This window comes from Dipodomys merriami, unplaced genomic scaffold, assembly GCF_024711535.1.
Source record: "Dipodomys merriami isolate MVZ:Mamm:240054 unplaced genomic scaffold, mDipMer1.0.p SCAF_15, whole genome shotgun sequence".
NCBI classification, from domain to species: domain Eukaryota; kingdom Metazoa; phylum Chordata; class Mammalia; order Rodentia; family Heteromyidae; genus Dipodomys; species Dipodomys merriami.
The window spans coordinates 34,754,901-34,775,030 of record NW_027202826.1 but is presented as its reverse complement, the minus strand read 5'-3'; the positions used below and the strand labels follow the sequence as shown (position 1 = coordinate 34,775,030).

General features: G+C 38.5%; 1 protein-coding gene across 1 annotated transcript in view; it reads right to left on the bottom strand.

Annotated features, from left to right (window-relative positions):
• The window catches only part of Fat4 (FAT atypical cadherin 4), a 168,535-nt gene that overhangs the window by 64,740 nt on the left and 83,665 nt on the right, over positions 1–20,130 (bottom strand). The window contains exons 3-6 of the mRNA XM_070022562.1: positions 16,738–16,999; positions 14,806–15,156; positions 6,155–7,077; positions 5,419–5,593 (exon numbers count right to left, since the gene is read on the bottom strand). Of these exons, the coding sequence (XP_069878663.1) occupies positions 5,419–5,593; positions 6,155–7,077; positions 14,806–15,156; positions 16,738–16,999 (1,711 nt within the window). The remainder of the gene's footprint in view (positions 1–5,418; positions 5,594–6,154; positions 7,078–14,805; positions 15,157–16,737; positions 17,000–20,130) is intronic.

The following is a 20,130-nucleotide window of genomic DNA, read 5'->3' as shown; positions in this document are numbered from 1 at the left end:
ATATGTTGAGTTGCAATATCATATAACACAGGTCCCTGAAAGTGGAGTGGGGGATATCTACATAGCATAGGCTTTGGTTTCCCAGTCAGGGTACAGATCAACCTAAGTTACAAAAGAAATCTACAAGCCAGGTGTCAGTGATTCTCTAATCTTAGTTAATCAAGAGACTGAGATCTGAAGATTCTGAAGTTCAAAGCCAGCCCAGGAAGGAAAATCCATGAAATTCTTACCTCCAATTAACCACTAAAAAACCAGAAGTGGAGCTGTGGCTCAAGGGGTAAAGTGCTAGACTTGAGCAAAAAAAGCTCAGGAATAGTTCGCAGGCCCTAAATTCAAGCCCCCGTAATAGATCAAAAAAGAAAAAAGAAAAGGAAAGAAGGAAGGAAGGAGGGAGGGAGGGAGGGAGGGAGGGAGGGAGGAGGGAGGGAGGGAGGGAGGGAGGGAGGAGGGAGGGAGGGAGGGAGGGAGGAGGGAGGGAGGAGGGAGGGAGGGAGGGTGGGAGGAGGGAGGGAGGGAGGGAGGGAGGAGGGAGCGAGGGAGGGAGGGAGTGAGGGAGGGAGGGAGGGTGGGAGGAGGGAGCGAGGGAGGGAGGGAGGGAGGGAGGGAGGAAGGGAGGGAAGAAGGGAGGGAGGAAGAGAGGGAGGGAAAAGACAAAAGAAAGAGAAAAGAAAAAGGACTTGGATAAAGTGGCTCTCCTAAATGCATATCTATCTGCACAGTTTATGGAAACTCCCAATTTCCATAACCAAATTTAAAATAAGCAAACTTTTCATACTAAATTGATGTGAAGAGTGATATATGTTACTATAAACCAACTCCTGTATATCAGTGCTGAGACAGAGATGTGGTACTTCAGAGATAAGAAAGTCCATATGTCTCTTTTTCTTTAGGATGCCCAGGTTTAAAAGAATTTCAGATGGTCTAACTTTTCAAAAGCACATTGTTTCTGCTTAGGCAGACATTATCCTAATTAAAAAGGTGCACTGTACTCATAAATTGACATAATGAATTGAAAGTTTTTGTACAACTACATAAAGATAATACAATATAAAAAATAAAACAGCAAAGCATAGAGTAGACATAAAACCTATGCAGAAATGTCTAACAGATAACAAAATTGAATAAGAGCCAGTGTGCTCAGGCTGTCACGAGAATGAGGCTGGGGCAGTAAGTTAAGCACTTGGAACTAAATTAAAGCCATAAAATGCTTCAGTGGATCCTTACATCTGATTGAAATTTACCACATAACACTGAACTCACAGAGGCCCAAATGTTGGTGCTGTTTTTCAAGATAGGAGTCAGTTTGAATGTCCACAACCAATGTAGCAATTCCAACCATGATTTCAGTCATGAATTAAGAAGGAAAAAAAAGATTTTCATTTCTCCTTTCTTAAAGTCCTTCATGAAATTTGCAAGTAAAAGATATATTGCAATAAAATAAATGCAGGTGTGCTGCTGAATGGCTGTTGCATATTTAACAAGAAGACAAGCACCAAAATAGCTCACACCTGTAACCCTAGCTACTCAGAAAGTTGAGATCTGAGGATCATGGTTCAAAATCAGCTGCAGCAGAAAAGTCTGTAAAACTCTTAATCTGCAGTTAACCAGCAGGTTAGAGTTAACCAGAAGGTCAGAGCTGTGGCTCAAGTGGTAGAGTGCCAGCCTTGAGAACAGAAGCTAAGGAGTAGCGTCCCAGACCTGAGGTCAAGCCCTAATATCATCACTAAATATAAAATAAATAAAATGTAAAGTAAAATAAAAAGTATAATAAAACTAAAAGTACAACAAAATAATATACAAAGTACAAAATTAAAATAAAATATAAAATACAAATATAAAATGTAAAATTTAGGGCTGGGATGTAGCTCAGTGGCAAAGCGCTTGCCTAGCAAGTGCAACGTCCTGGGTTTGATCCCCAGTACCAAAAAAGAAAAGACAAAAAATAAAATAAAATAAAAATAAAATGTAAAATTTAATTAAATATAAAATACTAAATAAAATAAAAGGTGGCATTGGTGGCTCATGTCTGTAATCCTAGTTACTCAGGAGGCTGAGATCTGAGGCTTGTGGTTCAAAACCAGCCCAGGCAGCAAAGTTCATGGGACACTTATCTCCAATTAACTATTAAAGAGCCAGAAATGGTGCTGTGGCTCAAAGTGGTAAAACACTAGCCTCAAGCACAAAAGCTTAGACAGTACCTACATATTGAGTCCAAGTCCCAGAACCAGCACAAATAACAAAATAAGTAAAAAGTAAATAAATAAAGATAAAATATAAAATACAAAATTTAAATTAGTATAACAAGTTGGTTAACCACAAATTATCATCATTTATCATATAATATCATGAGATCAGCAAACATCAACAAATATAAAGATTTTGTCACAGCTTCTATTCTGGGTGTTTCTGGGAATGTAATATTGAATGAGACTTAGATCTCCATTCAAATGGAAGCCATAAGCTGAAGTGCATTCCCAGGCAGGTACACTGGCCACCTGAGAAGTTTTACATGGCACAGAACATGTTTCCAGAACAACATGTTAGTTCTATAGGCAAGCATACTATTTGTATCGGCAACATATAGCACAGGCAGAATAGCCATCTTTTTTGTTAAAGTTAACAAAATATCATCTTTGAGTTTGTTAGTCTGTTTAGCCATTGAATCCTATAGGGCAAAAACATGAGCTATAATGATTGCAGTCTACTCTGGTTTAGTTTTTGAGTAATGTGACATGCAGTCAGTCTCACATACATGTGATAGGGTGAGTGTGGCTTATTTTCAGAAGCAGACAGAAGTGCTTACAGTTTCCAGATGTGCTAGAGTTTCTGCATGTCAGTAAATAAAAATATGGTGAGAATAGAATGCTAATGTTTCCTCCAATGGGAAAATGCAAAGATTTAGAGCTTTCTATGATGAAAAAGCTACAGCTTCAATTCTTACCATATTGCCAGAGTTGGCCTATCTCTGGGCTGCCAGCCGATAAGGATTATTAAAAAAAAAAAAAAAAGAGCAAAAGAAAGGTGATTTATGAGAAAAGAAATAAAACTGTCCATGTTTTTCTTAAGAATGCTTTGACATTTTCCTGGTCCTTAGAATACCATGGCTTTGAGAGAAACATGGCATCTGGGATCTAAAAGCTGCCATATTTTTCTGCATTTTCTCATGTCATCTACCAATTTTACTGGAAAATCACAGCAATGCATATGGATGATTTTAAGTCTGGTGTCAAGGACTTTATTCCTAAAAAAAATAGGATTGAACTGATGAGTTTCAAACTGGAGAGCAAAAGTATAAACTTCCCTTGCACAATGTGGTTATTGCTGATGATGAACATGTTCATACGAATTAATTGAACCATAACAGTGTCATCGTACAGGAGTCTCACTACTGTTAAAATAGTCAGCTCATTTTCCCCATAGCTTCTCCTGGTTGACTAGGTCACCTGGGGTGAATGATCTCCAGCCTTCTGGGCCAGCACTTCCCTACGGGTGGTCTTCAAACTGCAGCCCCCTTCCAGAGAAATTTGGAAAAAGCTCTGTAAAGGTTTGTGCTCTGGGGCAAGTTTCCCAGGATTACCAAAATGCTGTGTGCCCTACTGCATTAAGGCCCTGAATGACACTTCTAAACCCCTCTACAATTCACAACTCTCTGAAGTCAATTCAGAGCATCTCTACAATTCTCACTGGGCAAGAGCAGAAGTCTCCACAACAGACAGTAGAGTTAGATGTTCTAACTTGTACTTTCACTAAGAATCCTACCTCCCTGTTTTTCTTGGACTCATGCTTGATGGTATTGGGGAGGGGAGAGGGAGGAACACTGGGGGATGTTTACACCATGTTTATCCCTAGAACCCAGTACTAGGCACTTAATCATGTGCACACTTAGATTAATGCTTTATTGAGCCATCTTGTAAACATTCCTCCTGTTTCAGTCCAGCTTACCACATCTATGAAAAGAAAATGTCTAGTTACTCAGGAGGCTGATATTGGAGGATCCCAGTTCAAAGTCAGCCCAGGAAGTTTAGTCCGTGAGACTATTACCTCTAATTAACCAATAGAAAAGCTAGAAGTGGAGGAGTGGCTCAAGTGATAGAGCACTAGACTTTATTTTTCTTTATTAGATTTTTATTACCTTTATATAGCTGTACAAAGGAGTTACCAGTCAATACATCAGTTTATGAATAAATACATACTGACCAATGCTACTGCTTCCATCATTCTCCCCCAATCCTTCCAACCCAGCCCCTCCCCTCAATTTTCTTAATTATGATTATATCTTTCTCCACCCTCAGTCTCAATTGGAAAAAGCTAAGCCAATGTGTGAGGCCTTGAGTTCAAGCCCCAGTACTGGGACAAAATAAAAAGCAAAACAAAACACAAAAAAACACCTCAAAACCCCATGTAAATGTGAAAATGTTATAACCACACCTATTTGTACAATACATATATAAATAAAAATGTTTTAATTTAAAAAGTTTTAATTAAAAATTAAATTAAATTTTCATGTTAAAAAATTAAGAAAAAATCAGCTCCAAAATTTTAAGGGGAAAAATAAGATTAAAAAAAAATCACTCAATACACAATTATATGTAACAACTCTCTGCAAGCACTGAAAGCTGCCACACATGGCTTTTCATTTCCTAGGGCCAATTGCACATTGCACAGCAAAGCTGCTGCACCTGCTCTTATGGATACCCCATGGGGCTTCCAGCAAAGCTAGTTCAATGCTGCGGAGTCTAGAGGATTAGTGATACAAAAACTGTTCCCACGGTCTTGTCTCAGTAACCTGTCCACATGCACCATCTAGATGTCTTCAGAGCTCCAGCATCTCAGATGTCTCCAGACTCAGGTGATCGAGCACTGGGCTCTCTGGTGATGCACAGGGCCAGACTCTGTCTCTTCTACAGAGACAGAGTTTTGCTTGTGATGCATTGAAGCTCTCACCACTTACACATACATTTCACTAGACAATTTACGTGCTACTAACCGTGGAGCTACATGCTACTAACTTCACCTACTGAGATGTAGGCTTTTAATAAAGCCCAACAAATTGCTCATTTAATAATACAGAAGTTGGCCTGGCTCTGGTGGCTCACTCCTATAATCCCAGCTACTCAGGAGGCTGATGTGAGGATCTTGGTTAGAAGTAAGCCAGGACAGGGAAGCTTGCAAAACTTTTATTCCAAATAATCACCAAAAAGTTGGAAGTGAAGATGTGGCTACAAAGTTAACCTTAAGGGACAAAAAGCAAAACAAAAGACAAAAAACCTCAAAGAAAACTTTTAGGCCCTGAGTTCAAGTCCCAGGACTTGTACCAATAAAAATAATAGTAGAAATAATAATAATAATAATATTTTCATAGAGTAGGAAAGGAATTATTCAAATCACTTAACAAAGTTGTAATGCACTTACACTTACCTGAATCTGTAGCTGAAATTAACAAAACAAAATGTTCCTTTGTCTCCCTATCCAAGCTCTGGGTCACTCTTAGTTCTCCACTGGCTGAAAGTGTGAAGGCCTGCTCTTCGTTACCGCCACACAGAACATAGGAGAGTTTGCTGTTTTGTGCCTGGTCATGATCTGTTGCCACCACCTGTAAAACAGCATGATACGCATGATAGATGAGAGTAAACAAGTTCTGAGGCCTACCGTGAAATGAAATACAATATCCAAAAGATGATGAGGATGAAATGTCTATCCCTTAAAGCGCAAAATAAAAATGCCAAAAAAAAAGAGAGGATGTGCCATGCACACAGATGTACACAAAAATTTTGCATAAAACAGATGTGCAGTCTTTCTGGAAGTTTCATGAAAACTGCATTTTCATAGCAGTTTCAGGGAGAGATTGCTCACAAAATAAGTATTTATGGGCAATACTTATGACCATTTTTTCAAACCCTGACATCATTTTATTCAAATAGAATGCAGAGATCATTTCCATGGTGAAACAAAAGTTTACAATACACACAGGCATAAGTACACATAATATAATTGCACACTAAGGAACACAGCTGAAATGCAACGTTTAATCTATAAAAAGAAATCAGTAGGCTTTAGATGTCATGATAGCAGATTGCCCTTTGCAAGATGAGCTGTATTCACATTATCCAGGAGCGTGAGGAGGAGTTTGTCCACGAGCTACCTTACCACTCACCTGAAGAATGGTTCTGGGAAGTGTCCCCAGATTTTCGGGGACATGGACGGAGTAAGGAGACAGCTCGAATGTGGGAATGAAGTCATTAACGTCCAGTAACACCACCCTGACAGTGGAGGTGTCAGATCGGGGGGTGCTGCCCCGATCCGTGGCCTGGACGGTCAGGAGGTACACAGGGATCCGCTCTCTGTCCAGGGGCCTGGCCACTGTGATGGCACCGGTGACCGAATCGATGCGGAAGTCCTGGTGGGCATTCCCATCCACGATGCTGTAGCGCACCTGCCCGTTGGGGCCCTCGTCAGCGTCGGAGGCAAAGACCTGCAGGATGTCGGTGCCCGTGAGCGTGTCCTCGCTGACCTCCACCGCGTGCGCCGCGCGCACGAACGCCGGGCTATTGTCATTCACGTCCAGCACGGTGACCGCCACCTCAGTGGATGCGGACTGCGGCGGCTGCCCTTTGTCTGTGGCCACCACGGTCAGCGTGTAGTTCGAGGCGGCCTCTCGGTCCAGCTCCGCGGCCAGCCGCACCTGGCCGTCGATGGTCCCGATGCTGAATGGCCTTCCCGCGGGATTCAGCAGCGCATACTCGATGTAACTGTTGGGGCCGCTGTCCGGGTCTGCAGCCTGCGCTGTGAACACCACGGTGTCCAGGGGGGTGTTCTCCGGGACGTACGCCAGCTTCGGCGAGAGGAACGCCGGCGGGTTGTCGTTCACGTCCAGCAGAATGATGGAGACGTGTGCAGTGCTGGTGAACCTAGGGGCCGGGGGCGTGGGCAGGTCATGCGCCTGCACCACCAAGTTGTAGAAAGACTGACTTTCTCTGTCCAGGGCTTTCAGGACTTTCAACGCCCCATCCTTGTCCACTGCGAACTGCCCGAGGCTATCGCCCGAAGCAATGCTATAAGCCAATTGAGAATTGATACCTGGGAATTGAAGGGGAAGGAAAATCAGACACATTCGGATGACAGAATTAACACCCAAAATGCTGACAAGCCCTTACGTTTAATGATGCCATGTGTCTAAACACACTTATGGCTACATAGTTGGACTTCCTTCATGAATAATAATATAGCACTAGCTGAGAGCTTGTGGCTCATATATAAATATATATCTGTAATCCTAGCTACTCAGGAGGCTGAGAAGTGAGGATTCCAGTTCAAGGCCAGCCTGAGCAGGAAAGTTTATGAGGCTCTTATCTCCAATGAACCACAAAAAGCAAGAAGTGAACATGTGGCTGAAATGGTACAGCACTCTCCTTGAGCAAAAAAATAACACTCAGGGACCATGTCCAGACCCTGAATTCAATCCCTACAATCAGCACAGAAGAAAAATAAAAACTAAACTACAGACACTAATTTTTCCTGGTAACTTTTGATCTGAAAAGATGTTTACAATCTAGGGAACCAATGACCTACAACTTGTTATTTACTCCACCATCAAAATGTTAAAATATGAAAGCAAAGAGGAGACAAATATTGCAGGAGACAGATATTGTCTACGCTTATTTTTTTTTTCTGTTGCTATCACAGATCCTCCTGGTCTAACATGAACCATGCCACACACTGTATTATTAGCCAAACATTTATAACATCAGTAATTTATTGAGGCTGACATGAATTTTCAGAGAAGAGTAATAAAACGTTCCGATGTGTCACATTAGTCATGGGGGCACTAAGTCTACTTTTACATTTCTTGTCAGAACCAATAAATACTTTTTAATTCCTATGAAGCATCTGGCTAAGTAATGGCCTTTGAGAAAAATAACCCTCTCAACTTTTATTACACATATACTAAGTTTTTAAAAAGCACTCCTTCAAAGAATTGTTAATAGTAAAATTATACACGAAAGTCTCCAAATATAGCTGTCCGTGCCATAATTGGGCTATAGTTAGGAAATATCTTTTATCCCCTAAGAATCGATGACACTTTCTAAGTTAAAAAAATAATTAAATTCTCATTTTTTTAATGATTGTAAAAATTCTTATGCTTATGTAGAAAATGTCTCCCCTGGTGGTTTTAGTAAGCCATTGGACAGGAAGTTAGTAAAAACAGGCAGAGAAGAAGTGTTTTATTCATAATCCCACAGTGCCACTGGCATTTTTATGGATTATTCTAACAAAAATGTTTAATTCTAGCCGGGCACTGGTGGCTCACGCCTGTAATCCTAGCTACTCAGGAGGCTGAGATCTGAGGATCGCGGTTCAAAGCCAGCCCGGGCAGGAGAGACCGTGAGACTCCTATCTCCAATAAATCACCAGAAAACCGGAAGTGGCGCTGTAGCTCAAGTGGTAGAGTGCTCGCCTGGAGCTGAAGAGCTGAGGGACAATGCCCAGGCCCAGAGTTCAAGTCCCACGACCGACCCAAAAAAAAAAAAATGTTTAATTCTGGTGCTAGGGAATGCCTATAGAGTAATATGAATTGGTTATAAATAAATAGCTCCAATATTGCTGAAGTTAATTTCAGATACTTCAGTTTCCAAATTCCATCTTTGAGAATGATACTCATGCTTTACCAAGGATCTTATAGAACAATCTATCTCATTGCTCAACTTCTCTGTTTCTCTCTTCTCTCTCCTCTTTCCCATTTCCCTAAGTCTTTTCTCTCTCCCTCCTCTATCTTCTTTGTCTCTGTCCTCTTTCCCTCTTTCTTTCTCCCTCTTTTTTCTCTCTCTTCTCCCCTCTCTCTCTTGTTCCTTTCTCATAACTCTTTTCTCTTCCCTCCTTTCTCCCTTTCTTCTCTCTCAATCACTGTTTCTCTTATCTCTCTATCTTAATCTTTCTCTCTCTTCCTGCCTTCTCTGGCTGTCTTCTCTCTCTTTTTTCTCCTAGTTTGGATTTTCCTCTCTGTCCTCTCTTCCTTCTCTCCTCTCTCCTTTCTTTTTCTCAATCTGTCAATTTCTCTTTATTTTTCTCTGTATTTTTCTCTTTCCCCTCTCGTCTCTCTCACTTTTTATGTTTTTTCTCTCCTTGCCACCTTTCTTTCCTCCTTCTTTTCTGTCCCCACTCCTCCTCAGTATTCTAGGAATACAGGAGTTAACTTTTGCCTTTTTCTTGGATCTCACCAATTTTCTTTCTCTCCATTCTCTCTCTCCATCTCACTCCAATCCTTATCCCCTCTATTTCCCTCTTTCCATTTATCTCTCCATTTCTCTTTCTTTTTTTGTGGTACCTGGCACCATTTTTTTAAAATTAACTTCTCAATCATCATCTGGAAAGAAAACATTCTCCATTTCTCTTTCTATGCCTCTCTTTCTGTCTTTGTCTGTCTCTCTCATTTTTATGCTTAAAAAAATAAAACCATATTACTCTTTTCCTGTAATTTCATTGTCTCTACTTACTGTCCTATTTCTATAGGATGATATGTAGGAAAAATATTCAGAAGATAACTTTTAGGCACTGGCTTATTGACACAGAATTTCTTGAGTAAGGGGCTGGGAAGGTGGCTCAGTGGTAGAGCGCTTGCCTTGCATGCATGAGGCCCTGGGTTCGATTCCTCAGCACCACATAAACAAGAAAAAAAAGCCGGAAGTGGCGCTGTGGCTCAAGTGGTAGAGTGCTAGCCTTGAGCTGAAGAGCTGAGGGACAGCGCCCAGGCCCAGAGTTCAGGCCCCATGACCGGACCCAAAAAAAAAAAAAAAGAATTTCTTGAGTAAGCACTGGTTATGTAGATCTTCAGAAAAGTAGTTATTCCACTCAGTATGAGTTGTGGCCTTTAATACTTACAACTTAAGACCATTGTCATGTTAATAAAACATTAGAATCAGAAAGAAATCACGGATAAATATTGAGGACAAAGGTCAACCTAGAAGCAGGAGAAAAATATTAAGATCCAATAAAACAAGATCAACACCAGCATCATTCCTTGTCATAAATACCACAGGTTTGGGAAATCAAGTTTCAAATACATCAATATAGAAAGTATCAAATATGATTCTATGTTTGTGGGTGGATGGGGGAATATTAAAGAATCTAGTTACTTTCAATGGCTTTTCAAAGACATTGTCAAAGAAAGCCCAGCAACACACTTTGAGCTCCCTGCTCTCTTGAAACCCAAACTCACATGTGATTATTATTTAAAACATTATACAAAACACTACAAATAACACTGAGGAGAAAAGATTTTAAAAAATTAGTTCTCTGAAAACATGAGACTTTTTATATCTAAGATCCAAAGATGTTAGATATATCCACGACATTTTGCCTAGTTATAAAAGGCTACATAAATCTATAGCAATCTGAGTCATTAAACCATAGGTCTGAATCCTGGGCCTACAGGGCTGCGGCCTCCTTAAGTCAACAGCTAAACTGCAGCAAGCAAAGAATACGATACTGAGATTTTATAGCCTAATCGTAAATGGCAGAGCAATCCCTTCTAATAGAGGGAAATGGGTGCTGGGATGTGTTAGTAAGGGAAACAATAAATATACAACTTCTACTTGAATTATGAAAATGAAACTGATTATAAATTTAATTCAGAATGATAAATGAACAAATGATTACAATTAGCACCGAAAAACCAACATAAATAGCCCAATACTTTGCAGAGGATCCTGCAACACGTAGAAGCAGTTCATCCATCAGGAAATAAATTTTAGAAATTACAGACTATGGAAACTTGCTAGATTTATTTTGTTTTAAAGAAAAGGGCATTGTATTCTTGGCAAGTCACATAAGGAACTTCAGCAGTGTGTTCCCCATCAAAAAATGTCCATAGATAAATTAAAATTCAAAATTCTCCCTTAACATTTGTGGTCTATAAAGAAAATAAAGCCTTGATCTTTTTATTTTACCCTTGATTTTTGCATCCAAGATCTGAACCATAAAACAATAAATGCATTTGTTTTTAACTTTTAGATTTGACCCCAAAACGTTGAAACTTGAATACAGTGGGTTTTTATGGTCCACCAGATCTTTCAACTGAAAAGAGGTTGCATTTCAAACCATTTGTATTCAATTTTCTGAAAAGCATTTAGGTCCCTGACTTAGTTTTAACACTGTGTGTGTGTGTGTGTGTGTGTGTGTGTGTGTGTGTGTGTGTATGCCTGTGTATTGCTGTGTGGGTACATGTATACATATACTCATTTATATTTGAGTAATAGTTCAGATCTAAGGAGCATAATACATAAAATACAGAAACAGCCTAACATCACTGACTCATACCTGTAATCCTAGCTGCTCAGGAGGCCGAGATCAAAGGTTAGAAGCCAGCCTGAGTAGAAAAGTCCTTATTCTTGTCCAGTTTACCCAAAATAGCAATAATGATGAAAGAGAAAAAAAGATGTGGAAGTATGGTTTACGTGGTAAACCGTCAGCCTTGAACAGAGAAAACTAAACAAGACTAAGAGATTCTGAGTACAAGCCCTAGTACCAGAACAAAGAATAAATAAGTGCATTAACAGATAATCGATGAAATAAATGATATATGTACATAAATACATAATGTAGATGATAAAATGCACTTAAGAACTACAGATACATAACTTTATATTATGAAGTATATATATATTCATAACTACAAATATTGCCTTAATATGTGTGTAAAAATTGGTATGTGTCCACAGAACTAGTTATGATGAAGCAGCTCCCGGGGCCATTGGAACCCTAGAAGATGAACTCCCTTCCTGCTCTAAGCATGCAGGATACAATTATTCAGACATATTAGCATTATTATTATTACAAGAAGCAGTCTTAAGATAATATCAACCCTGGATATTTTTATGAGGCTCTAATTTCTAGTAATTTTCCCCAATGTACTTTTTAAACTACATACAGAGAAGCTTCGAGATACTAATTATCTATTTATGAAGCTCATAAAGGATTTGCCTTAGACTTATGAAATGATGGTATAACAATAAATGCTACACTCCAAATCTCTACAGAAAGAATCTTAATCTTAATACTGAATTTTTTATCTAGAAGGTCAGTATGCCCCCTCACTATGAACCCTTGAATCAGTGCTTAAGATTAATTTATTAATATTGAAATATCTAACTAATATTATTTGTGGGATAACTGGAGAATTGAGTGTCACTGTGTTGGTAATTTTATAAACAAGTTTGTTCTTATCATTATCCTTAAAGTTCAAAAAAGTAAGAACTATGTCCTATATTTTAGGTCAAGGTACAGGAAATTACCCTGATAAAAGCATTCAAAATGAAAACAATGGGTAAATGTAGCTTAAAACATTTATGCAACACAATTAAAGGGGAAAAATCCATTTTAAAATGTTTTGGAGTCAGCCATTAATATATGCTTGTAGTTACATGTGTGTGGAATATTCCAAAGCATGCTTTTCCTTCTCTTTTCCCAGTTGCCCTGCATTTTAAGTTATGAGTCTAAATGGAATGTATTTGAAAATAGAGACAATGCTTTGAAACATAAGGATCTCTGACTAGAATGGAAAACTCTCACCATAGAATTATACAAATATATAGTGTTGTAAATATTCATGATCAGGGAACAGAGAAGATAAACAAAGGTTATGATAACAGGGAGAAATAATCCAAATTAAACATTAGCATCAACTGTGCATAAGCGTTCTAACTGGAGCCAACCTGCACATTTTAGAAATACCAAGTATCATCTTTGTGTGTGTGTGTGTTTGTGTGTGTGTGTGTGTGTGTGTGTGTGTGTGTGTGTGTGTGTGTGTTAGTCCTGGGGCTTGAACTCAAGGCCTGAGCTCTGTCCCTGAGAACTTTTTGCCCAAGGCTAGCACTCTACTATTTGGCCCACAGCTCTACTCCAGGGTTTTTCTGGTTAATTGGAGATAAGACTCTCACAGACTTTCCTGCCCAGGCAGTCCTTGAATACAGCCTCCTGAGCAGCTAGTATTAAAGGTATATAACCCATTGGTGCCAGGCCATACTTATTATGTTTTTACTACCAAGGATTATAATAATCATAATGTTAGAGCTACATCTGTTTCACATATATTCAGGTGCCTGATTCTACCCTATGTTTGGATAAAAGGAGTAGATCTCAAAATGTACTCAGTCAAAAGAATTCTAAAGAAAAGCAACCCCAATTCTGTTTATTAAAATATACATCAAATATGTCTTTTACCTCAATATCTTCCTAAGTGGTATTTCTATACGCCCCGGAAGGAGAACTAAGAATAGGGAAGAATGAACATTGAGGTCGATTATACAAATCATCTACATCAGTAAGAACCAGGAAATTCTAAAGTTACGGTTGGTGTGCCAAGTTCAGGATCCAGATGCTCAGACTAGAGATAGATTTCCTCTCTAAAGTCCTGTGCTTTGTTTTATGGACTGGATCCAATGGGAAGGAAAACAAGATATGCTAACTAACCCTCTGAATAATTCAGTGAGACACTGATAATCTATGCAATATTGGCATCAATAATGCTATAGTACCAGACACGTGCATTTATAAAATAGGTTATAGAAGAAAGGCTAAGGGAGAAAAGTGTTTAAAAAAAAAAAAAAACTAAGTGTCGCAAGTGCTCTGGCAATAAGTACACATCAAATGTGTGTACAGATAATTTTCTTGATTTTATGCATTTTATAAATCATAAGTTAAATGATCTGAAGCCTCTCTTCTAAATAAAGTATTACTATAATTTTGTATTAATACTATATAATTTAGGGTGGAGGTTTACTCTAGTGGAAGAGCACTTACCTAGCAAGTGCAAGGCTATGAGTTCAATCCCCAGTACCCAAGACCAAATACCACTTATGTATGCTTTACAACTTGAGCCAAGCCCTCACACCCATGGTTTCCTTTTGCTTCCTAGTTTTATTCTTTTCCAGTTTAAATAATCTATGCAAGCATAAATAATTTTATTTATGTAAGTGAAATTTACCAAAAATTTATTTTATGACTTCTACTTTACTAACTTGTAATATTGCCATAGATTCAGTGTGAAAACAAAATATGACATTGGCAAATTGATACACATGGTTATGGTGTAACATTATTAGAAAATATTAAAATTATTTAGATTTAAAGTTCTTTATAGTTAAATTATAATACCACTTCTCCCCCATTTTATGTGTGTGTGTGTGTGTGTGTGTGTGTGTGTGTGTGCCCATAGAATACTTAGGGCAAATAAACATATAGATAAATATATAAAAACTTAAATATAACACAAACCTCTGGGCAAGGGTGGCTCATACATATGATTATAAACTAGTTAGGAGGCTGAGATCTGAGGATCATGGTTCAAAGCCAGCTTAAGCGCACAAATCCATGAGACTCCTATCTCCAATGAACCAACTAAAAGCTAGAAGGAAGTTATGGCTCAAGTAGAAGAGCACTAGCTTTGAACAGAAAAGCTAAGCAAGAGCAGGAAGCCCTAAGTTCAAGCTTCAGTCCAGTACCAAAAATTAAATATGTAATTAATCATAAATTATTATTAATCAAATCCTCTATTGTTATATTATTATACAATATAATATATTGCATAGATCATTAATATTAAGATATATTTATATAGCATAATAATATATGATATATCATATAATTGCACTATTACATTATATGTACATATATACATACATATATGTGTATATTCAGTATATATATACATATGTATCTATGTACACCTAGATGTATATGAATATATATGTATGAACATATATGTACCAGGTTTTGTTGACGTTTTTAGGCCATACTTAGTAAATCACATACCATCATCTGCATCGGTAACGTTAAACACCAGGACAGTAGAGCCTGGAGGCAGATTCTCCATCAAGGAGGTGCTGTATGAACTGAGGCTAAAGACGGGTGGGTTATCATTGACATCAAGTATGTTGAAGTAAACTCTGACAGTAGCAAATTGTCCCCCACCATCTTCCGCACGAACACTGAGGATGTAATATTGCTGTGCTTCATAATCTAATACTCTGGTCAAATTGAAGACTCCAGTAACAGGGTTCAGAAAAAATATGCCATCTTCATCATCTTCATTCACAATGTATGTAATTTCTCCATTCACACCGGAGTCATCATCAGTAGCTAAAATAGCTGCTACCAAGGAACCTGTTGAGAAGAATAAACGAATGGTCTAAAATTAACAGAGCAAGGGTAATTGAGAAATTACTAACTGAATATATGGAGTCATCGGAAAGATACCCTGTGAAGATGCTGTTCACACAGTACTACAGAATTCCACACTGTCATCCACACCAGCCTTTCCACATATCTGAGAAACCTGTATCATATGAGATATTCTGTGGCTGGGATTTTCCCATGTCTTTTAGAATGAATCCTACTTCTGTTTTCCACTGGGCACTACCAATTGTTTTTAATCTTTTAATGATCATTAAGTAGTTGTACAAAGGGATTTTAATTCAACATATCAGTTTGTGAGTACAATGAATCTTGACCAATGTCTCCCTTCCATCTTCTCTCCCATCTCTCTCACCTTCACCCCTCCCCTCAAGTCACCTGGCTCCATGCTCACATGTGTACACTGAATATTGTGATTGCATTTGCACACTCTTCCTCTCTTCATTGACACTACCAATTTATTTACAAACTTAAAAATTGATGCAGTGTCTGTATATTGAAGCTTATTAGTCTTATAAGAAACTGTAGATTTCACACAATAATGCAGGTAAATGCTGAGCAGATTGCACAAAGTTTCTCTTGTTATTGTTATAATTCAAACAAGACGTGAGCAACTCATTTTTGGAAACAAATTGACAATTCCAAGGGTAAAAGAGTTCTCTCTGTGCTCAATTTCTTTGTCAATGGAATGTCAAAAACCTATACATGCAAACTCATTCCGAAGGCAAATCAAAATAATATTTCAAAATTTAGATAAGATTTTCTACTCTATTGTTATGGTACCAAGGTGTGTGTGTGTGTGTGCGCGCGCATGCACACACACACACACACACACACACACACACACTGAAAACAAGGATACTAAGTTCTCAGACTGTACAATTACAGTACAATATGTTACAAGTGAGAGTCCAAGAACATTTCTTGACTACTTATTTATCTTGAGCCACACGCAAGCAAACTAAAGAAATGCTTCTACCAGGATTATTGATTGCTTTTAACAGTGCAAGTGTGTCAAGCCATGATAAGTTAATCCATTTGCCCTGAGCTACTCAGCTACAGTTGATTCCTGGTAATTCAGAAATAAGCTTCCACATAATTTGCTATTTCTATACATAGGAACACAATCATATCAGTTTTAAGAACCGAAATTAAGGGTATCAAGACAGGTTACTCAAAACCCTAACAAATATTTCTAGGGACAGAAATATCATAATTAGTAATCAGATAAATGTCAACCTCATTTGCTCTCAAACAACCCCCCCAGAACCTAGCAATTTGTTCACAAATTTCACAAAAAAAAGTTAATTAAAAGATTCAAAAATTCAACATATAATATATATAAATAGTACTACAGATATATGTGATATATTAAGTGTAGTCATTGATATATGTAATATATGTAAAGCAACTGGTATATATGTAATATATTATGTATGTATATAATAACTGGTAGAATGTAATAAGACTAGTTACTAATTAGTACGTCCCATGATTGTTGCCAAAGAAAACTGTTAACAAAGTGGCCTGAAGGACAGGCAGGTCACCTACCAGGACTAGTGTCTTCTGGGATGTCAAAAGAATACACGGGCCGGGAGAACTTGGGCGTGTGGTCATTCACATCGCTGATGGTGATATTGATCCTCATGTCTGAGGACTGCAGCCCGTCATCAGCTCGCACCAGCAGGGAGTATTTGGAACGGCGCTCCCTGTCCAGCCTCTTGGTGGCTATGAGGTCTCCAGATTCAGGGTCGAGGCGGAAGCTATCATCAGCTCCACTAATAATAGCGTATGTGACCACAGCATTGGCGCCCTATGGCCAAAAACAAAACAAAACAAAACAAAAACACCAGGCATCTGAGCAGGAGAAGCAGAACAGTTGGACCATTGTTTCTCTCATTTCCTCTACCATATTGTTGACCAAGTGAGGTTGAGGCTTTCATTTCATAGGATACAATCAGACTTCAAAAGGAAAACTTAAAGAACATGCCAGTTTGTACACTGAAAATTTATAACCACCAATGAAAGAAATTACAAAAGAGTCAAAGAAATAGAAATATATTTGTAACATAATGTTGTTAAAATGTTTATAGTACCCAAAGGAACCTACAAATTCATTTCAATCCTTATCAAAATGCTAATGGTATATGTGTGTCCACGTGTGTGTGTGTGTGTGTGTGTGTGTGTGTGTGTGTGTGTGTGGTGCTTGGACTTGAATTTGCTGTCTCCAGCTCTCATTTAGCTTTTTTTGCCTCAAGGCTAATGCTCTGCCACTTTAACCACATTTCTACTTCTAGCTCTTTGCTGGTTAATTGGAGATAAGAGTCTCACAGCCATGGCTGCCTTGGCTGGCTTCAAACTATGATTCTCAGAGTAACTTTACGTAAATGTGAATAAGTGGCACTTGGCTTGAAAGGCATTTTTTATAGTGATGAGAATTTTTAATTCATATGGATTCAAAAAAGACTTCAAAGTAGATGAAACAATGTTCAGAAAGAAAAAAGAATTCTAAGTATTTTAAAATAAGTTATTGATTTCAAAATAGACACAAAGCTACAGTAATTAAAATAATATAATACCAGCATCAAGTCAGATAGTTCCACCAATCGAGCTGACTAGAAAGCCAAGAAATAAACTCATGCCTAAAATTCAACTGAGCTTTGACAAGGATGCTAAGAATGCACAGTGGCTAAGAAATAGTCTTTTCAAAAAGAGTTAGTTAAAATATATATACGTATAAAAATGTTGACATAAAAATCAATTCCAAATGGCTTAAACACTTCAACAGAAGACCTGAAACTATATACTCTAGCAGGAAAAATAAGAGAAAGTCTGCTTCCCCAGCCACGGGGGACTTGGCAGTGATTTCATGGCTCTGACCAGCACAGGCAACAAAAACAAAGAAGAGACAAGTGACAATAGCAAGATACAAAGTTTCTGCAATGTAAAAAGCAAAGAAAATTAAAAGGTAAATCATGGAATGAGGGTAGTATTTTTAAAGTTGATATATCTGATAAAAGGTTAATTTCTAAACTGAGCAAGAAATAAAAATCTAACAATCTAATTACAAAAGGAAGTGGGCTCAAATAGACATTTTTCCAAACAAGGTATAGAATAGGCCAACAGAAGTTGGTTGTTTGTGGCTGACACCAGTAATCCTAGCCACTTGAGAGGCTGAGATTTGGGAAACAAGGTTCAAGGTTAACCCAGGTAGAAAAGACTATGAGATTCTTATCTCCAATTAGCCAGCAAAAATGTGGAAGTAGAGGTGTGGCTCAAGTGGTAGAGTTCCAGCCTTGAGTGAAAAAGGAAAGTGAAAGCAGGAGGCCCTGAGTTCAAGCCTGTAACTGGCACAACACACACACACACACACACACACACACACACACACTATGGTTGTCTCTGGACAAGCAGAAGAAAGTCAGGGACATGAGCATTCACACCTCCAGTAGATTCCTTTTACAATTGAGACACTAGTTAATTACACACAATCCTACTCCAAGTGTATGGATTTCAAGCCTATACCTGCCAAAGTCATCTTGTGTACTCAGGAAAGGGAAATTAACCTGCTGGACAAATGGAGAGTCTTCGATGGGCTGGGAAGGAAGTAGCTAAGAGAGAGGTCATGCTGAGTTATTTATTTTAGGGAATCTAATGGAATGAAGAGGTGTTTGGGTTTTGTAGAAGGGACTTTCTGGTCACTGTAGACTATGGAGAATGAGTCCGGTATGCATGAATGTGCAGAGAGAGGTGCTTGGTTTTCTTACTTTGATGTGCTTTTAGTGCAGATTTTTAATCCATAACAAGAAATCAAACTAAACTATTAAATTATGGAAATATTCTGCAAAATCTCAAATGTAACCCAAATGGCTTGCATGCTGCAGACACAAAACCTTCATAGCATTTTAGCTGGAAGTAAGCTTTTAAGACTATCACTATTATTGACTTCACAGGAACTAGAGGAAAGAGGTGATGAGCAGAACTTGTATCTAAAAGAGATTTGGGGCTCTGTAATTCCAAAGTGCATTAAAGAAACAGATTATAAGCCCCTATTCTGTGGGATGAAAACAGAGGTAAGTTTTTCCATTTTCCCAGGTCCTCGAGATATGAGCCCCAAAAACTACAAGCTAGAAAGGCTGTAGAGGATGGAGAAAGGTCACAGAGCATTCATTAGGAGTTTCCTTGAGTTCTAGACCTGCCTGATTACATCACTTCAAGGGGATTAATGAGTTCAACCTTCCAGGCGCTCAGTGAGCTAAACATCATTTCCATGGCCATCTTGATGGTAAGTGACTTAGAAGCAGGGATCAAATCCTGGCTCTGTCCCTTTGGAATTCAGAATACGAATCTGTGTGAACCAGCAGGAGTCAGAGGACAAATTGGTAACACTAAAACATAATTAGATACAGAAGTAACTGTAATAATCATATGTGTAGATTTTCATACATGTTCTTGAACAATCAGGTATGATGAAGTGAAAGAAAAGAAAGGAACCATTTAAGTTTGGAATTACTATGTCAGGAATTTGGAGAAGATACTTATGGAGGACCACAGAGAAGAAGGACGTGCTTGGATACAAAAGAAATTACCACGAAAAATTTTATCTGCTGTCTGTTCTGTGTTTGAAGGACAATGCCAAAGAAATGACTGTCTAGGAATTTCAGATGTGGGACGATTACTTGAGAAAATTATCTGAAGGTGTGTATGGAGGTGTCTGCTCCATTCACAAGTGTTATTGAAAATGTAAATAAAAGGGCTGGGAAGGTGACTCAGTGGTAGAGCGCTTGCCTTGCATGCATGAGGCCCTGGGTTTGATTTCTCAGCACCACATAAGCAAAAAGAAAAAAGCTGGAAGTGGTGCTGTGGCTCAAGTGGTAGAGCACTAGCCTTGAGCTGAAGAGCTGAGGGACAGCACCCAGACCCAGAGTTCAGGCCCCATGACCA